The sequence below is a fragment of the Solanum lycopersicum genome, chromosome 10, assembly GCF_036512215.1.
Source record: "Solanum lycopersicum chromosome 10, SLM_r2.1".
Taxonomy (NCBI): Eukaryota; Viridiplantae; Streptophyta; class Magnoliopsida; order Solanales; family Solanaceae; genus Solanum; species Solanum lycopersicum.
Window position 1 is genome coordinate 1,761,841 of NC_090809.1, and position 5,451 is coordinate 1,767,291.

The window sequence follows — 5,451 nt, forward strand, 5'->3', positions numbered from 1 at the left end:
TTTTCACATTTTTATTGAAACAACTCTAAGCCAGCATGTATATATTTGAATACAAAGTATTAAATTAACCTTTTAATGATTCGTTTGTACATAATTTTTTTAAATAATATTTAGTTATACATTGGATTATTTTTTTTAAAACAAGTTTTGTATTTGAAAAGGTGGTTTTTGATTGTGATTTTTTTTTTTTTGAGTCATAACATTTAATTAATTTCTGTTTTTTTTTTCAAGTTAAATAAATGTCTAAACATAACTTCAACTTTTCATTTTTTTTTAAAAAAAAATGTCACATTTTAATGTCTAAACACCTTACTAAGTTATTCAACTATAATTTATTTATTTAATTTGACATAAAAGTATTGCTTTTTGGTGATTAATTCATCCTAGTAATTAATAAAATGTTCCTTTAATTGGAAAAAAAAAAGTCTAATCTGTATTTTTAAACAATGCACAATATTATAATTTTAGTTAAATGAATTAAATATGTCTATTACTCCTATTCAGAATAACGAGATTTTAATAACATGACAGATCAATTATGAGAGAATGAGATTTTTTAAGTGTTGCGTATTTAATTGAGGAAAAAACAATAATTAAAATAAAAATAATATTTGAAGACAATTCTCAAAACCCGAGTAACCGAAAATTAACTCCAATAAATGGCCAATAAGTTCATGCTCAAGCTAGAAGTTCATTTTCACCATTGCTCTTTGTTGAGGCCACTACTTTTTCCCATTTGATAAATAATGTTAGTAGCAATAAGCCCAAACCTTGGCAAGCTAGACCACATATCAAGCCCATCCATAAACCCTAAAATCATATTTTAATTTTCAAAAAAAAATAATTAGGATTTTAGACATGATAATTTTACAATATACTAAGATGTAAGGCGTAGTCGCGAATAAATAAGTTTAAATCCAAAAAGTATGATATATTGAAGAAATTGAAAGTTTGTTGATCATGATAAAATAGAGGCGGATGAAGCATGTGCTTGATAAATTCACCTGAATTCAGTATCAAATTTTTTAACTCATAGCATCATTATATAATTTTTTAAAATCCACAAAAAAAAATCAATGAATACTCGATTTTTAACTCGTAATTTTAGAATAACAATAAGTTCGATATCGATAATCACAAAAAACGCAAAATTTATCAAGTTTAAATTTCTGAATACGACTCGAAATACCAGAATAACAATTGAATTACCTGAGCATGTAAGTTGAACTTGAAAGCAAGGAGGGCAGCTATTGGCATACCAATAAAATAGAATGTTGCCAAGTTGATGCACATAGCCAAATGTTGCCATCCACATCCCCTAGCCACCCCTATTGATCAATTCATTTACAAAATCTCTATTAAGAAATCCCATTTTAAATACAAAAACTTGACCTGAACCGACAACTAAACAATCCAACTTTGAGAATTCACATTTATCGACACCTCAATCCATTCCTAGCGTTTCTCGTAGACAGTCAACTCTGACGTGACATGTAAATGTTAGAGGTGTCTAGATGTGATCATTTCGGAAGTTGGAGAGTTCAACTTACGTAATGAAGATAAGTTGAGATGTCTAGTTGCGCATACTCAAAGTTGTAGACTTGTAACGTTCAGTTGTCAGCTGAAATCAAGTTTGAGTGATTTGAGTTGATACGAAGTTTAAGAATCTGACCTGATAAAACTCCTTGAAAGAAATCGAATACAAAGGAGATTAAGAGCAAAGGTGTCATAGTGGCAAATTTGTTTATTATTTCAGTACTATCACTGAATAGGCCAGCCCAGACATTGTGACCAAAAAATAGAACCAAATCAACTATAAGAGCAAGAAGAATAGATAGCTTGAGAGTAACAACCATAGCATGCTTAGCTTTATCAATATTTCCACCTCCTAACTCATTTGCCACCCTAGTGCTGCACAACAATCGAAATAATCAGGTGTCATGCTAAAGCTAACAAAACGAAATCTCGAGAGAAAAAAAAACATTACCTTGCAGCTGCACTCAGACCATAAGAGATTGTGTAGGCAATGGCTTCAGTATTTACACTAAAAAAAAAAGTCACAAACCAAAATAATTAGTGTCAGCTAAACTAAAATTTTACCCTTTTAAGAATGGTTTAAAGGAAAGATTAAGCTTAATTAATTACCTCATTGCAATTAGAGAAGTTGTTGTTTCTGAGTTTGGCATTAAACCAGCTAATAACACAAGAAGCTCAAAAGCCCAATACTCCAAACTGTAAACATCAAACTAGGAAATTATGGATTCGAAACCAAGACATGATCCGCCTAAATAGAATTCATATCTCATTCGTTTGAATGAAGGGAGCGGAACTAGACTCTACTTTCTAGGACGATGACATTCTCTGGTGCGAAACGTTTGCACGTAGTCCAAGAAAAAGTACATGACTTATATAGTCCAAGGATTGACGACTTACCCATTCAGTGACTTTTGGCAATACACAAAGGCTTTTGACACACAAAAGTTTTAGGGAAATTCAAGTGAAAACATGATTTTTTTAAATGAATGGACTTTATGCTAAACTCAACAATCGAAATCTAGCTCATGAGGTGAAGATTGTGTAACACCTCTTTTTGCTTTAGGATTAGACATGGGGAGTATGAACAGGAGAACATAACACGTAGATCCAACATCAGATATAAACCAAGAATTGAGATTAGTTTGACTCTGATACCACCATAAAGAAATAGATGCTGAGTCAACTCAACCCCAAAACTAGCTCACGGAGATCACAGAATCGTCCAAAAACTATATAACAAACTAGGATAACAACATTAAGAGATGTATGAGGTTATAACTTACCAAACCATGGCTGCAGAAGGCAATGCCAACTTCAAGTTCACAAGGACATAATGAAACGGCTCGAATGAGAAACCACCGTCCCTCCATACATGACTAAACCTCTCGGAGAAAAGCACGTATACACTCAACGAGAGGACGGATATCCAAATCGAAATGGAAGCAGCTAATGGTGCTCCATTAAAACCAAGACTTGTCCAATGAACTAAACCATAAGCAATGCCAATATGTATAACTAAACATGTCACTGAACACACAACAAGAGGCAACACAATTGATTGTGCTTGAAAAAATCTCAAAATATTTTGTAAAAAACCATATGCTAACAATCCAGGAATCAATAACTTCAAAAACTCCCCTGCCTTTTTTGCTATATCAGGATCTTGATGAAGTAAAATCAGAATCGTATCCGAATTCCACCAAATTATAGCAATTACTGTTGAAAATAAGAATGATATGATACATGATGTTTGAAGATGTATTCCCAACATTCTGTACATTTTTGCTCCATAACCTTGACCACATAATGTCTCTAGTGCACCACTTAGTCCAATCTACGTCACGATTTTTCGTAAGCAGTGTCAACATATAAACAAAATGATTATATACAATAACAACAATAATAGCAATAACATAAATTCCTCGTATTTTGATGAATCATTTATACATATTAAGTGAATCTTTAAACATAAAAAGGCAAATTCTAGTTTCACTATCACAAAAACAACTTTTAGCGGCAATAAATATAGACATTAATAAAGAATGTTAAAGTCTAAAGTCTTTACCAGCATTAGTTAAGTGTCAATAGAACCAATGTCGCTAAAAACTTTAGCGACACATACAAAGAGTGTTAATCGCTGCTAAAAATATATATTTACAAGTAATTAAGCTATTGTCGTTAATTAAAAATACATATGAAGTGAATATTCAAATAAAAGTGCATAACTTAAACTAGAGCTACTGAATTCTGCTGAATCTGTAATCGAATTTCAACTATAACAATTTATCACTTCTAAATCCCCTTAGTAAAATAATGATTGTTAATGTTAATTTGCATATATTTTGTTGAATACATATTTAGTGAATATTCAAATAATTTAAATTAGACCTACTGAATTCTGTTGAATCTGTGAATTTGTAATCAAATTTCAAGTATAACAATTTATTACTTCTAAACCCCCTTAGTAAAATAAAGATTGTTAATGTTAATTTGCACACGTTTTGTTGAACACATATTTAGTGAATATTCAAATAATTTAAACCAGACCTACTGAATTCTGCTGAATCTGTGATTGAAGCTTTAACTCTGTTCTAGATAATCGAATTCTCGAGCATACAAAAGGGGTTAAATTATTATTATTTTTTTATATTAAGTCATGAGTTCGAATCTCAACTATAACAATCTTATATTTTAAAATCCCCTTGTATAAATTTCTGATTTCATCGAAATACGAAATTAGTAAACAAAGATATATACATACCATAAAAGCTAAGCCAGTAACCACAGCCCATGAATTAGCAAGATTTGAGGCAGCAAGTTCAAGTTGTCCAAGATGACCAGCAAACATGACAGACACAAGATTAATGAAGTAGAAACTACTTGTAACAACAATCATTGGCAAAGAAAACAATATTTGATTCTTTGCTTCTTCAACATCAATTAACTTATTAATAACAATAATCCACCATTTGTTTGTGTCTAATGATGTTTGAGGTAATAACATGGGACTTTTAAGACTATTTGATATTGAGTTATCATCCATAGCTACACAAATGTTAGAGAAAGTATTATTCAATTGTTTGTTTCTTAGTTAACTAATGTCAAAAGTTTCTCTCTTTATATGCATTAAAAGGGGTTAGTTTGGTACACGAGATAATATGAGATATTTCATAATTATAATCTTTAGACTATAATATAATATGCGTGCGTACCAAACGACCCTAAGAATATAAGACAATTGGTATACTAATGACATTTGAACTATGACATACTTTAATTGAGTATCTGAACAGTGTTTCTATTAGATACTTCAATTTTACATTTATAATTTAATTTGCATATCAAACGACCCTAAAGAATATAAGACAATTGGTGTACTAATTTAACTTGTAATGACATTTGAACTATGACATATTTTAATTGAGTATTTGAACACATGATAAAGTGTTTAATATTAGTCACTTCAGTTATACGTTTATAATTTAATCTGCGTATCAAACGACCCTGAAGAATGTAAGACAATTGGTGTAATTTAAAATGTAATAACATTCGAACTACGATATATTTTAATTGAATATCTGAACACATGATAAAGTGTTTCTATTAGACAATTCGGTTTTACGTTTATTCTCGACGGTCTATTAGATAAATAAATTAATCACTTCTTAATAAGTTGTAATTTCAAATAACATATTTATATTATTAATTTGATAGGTAATTAGATACTTGAAAATACATGTAAAAAAGTACACTTTATAGTATATTCAAGTATTTAATTTAAACAACTCATATTATCAATTATTTAAATATAATTTACCAATAATTTTGAGAGATCACGATTAAATTTAGCCTAATTTTTATAGAGTTTGGTTAGAATCGAAACTTTATTATTATCTTTATTATTATCTGAATAAG

General features: G+C 29.9%; 1 protein-coding gene across 1 annotated transcript; it reads right to left on the reverse strand.

Annotated features, from left to right (window-relative positions):
* Positions 1-552: 552 nt before the first annotated feature.
* On the reverse strand, positions 553-4,705 carry LOC101265483 (protein DETOXIFICATION 18). The gene is made up of 7 exons (XM_010328830.4): positions 4,298-4,705; positions 2,820-3,370; positions 2,146-2,232; positions 1,988-2,044; positions 1,673-1,911; positions 1,210-1,328; positions 553-810 (listed from the first exon to the last, which is right to left on the reverse strand). The coding sequence occupies exons 1-7, from the start codon at positions 4,577-4,579 to the stop codon at positions 679-681; spliced, it is 1,467 nt and encodes a 488-aa protein (XP_010327132.2). The 5' UTR covers positions 4,580-4,705; the 3' UTR covers positions 553-678.
* Between the last annotated feature and the right edge of the window lie 746 nt (positions 4,706-5,451).

Bases quoted from the DNA above. Each gene is read 5' to 3' on its own strand.
- LOC101265483 (XM_010328830.4), bottom strand. From the start codon at position 4,579: ATGGATGATAACTCAATATCAAATAGTCTTAAAAGTCCCATGTTATTA. The intron at 2,045-2,145 runs GTAATTAATTAA...TTTTTTTTTTAG, and splicing joins ACTTCTCTAATTGCAATGAG to TGTAAATACTGAAGCCATTG. The intron at 811-1,209 runs GTAATTCAATTG...ATATGATTTTAG, and splicing joins AGTTCAACTTACATGCTCAG to GGTTTATGGATGGGCTTGAT.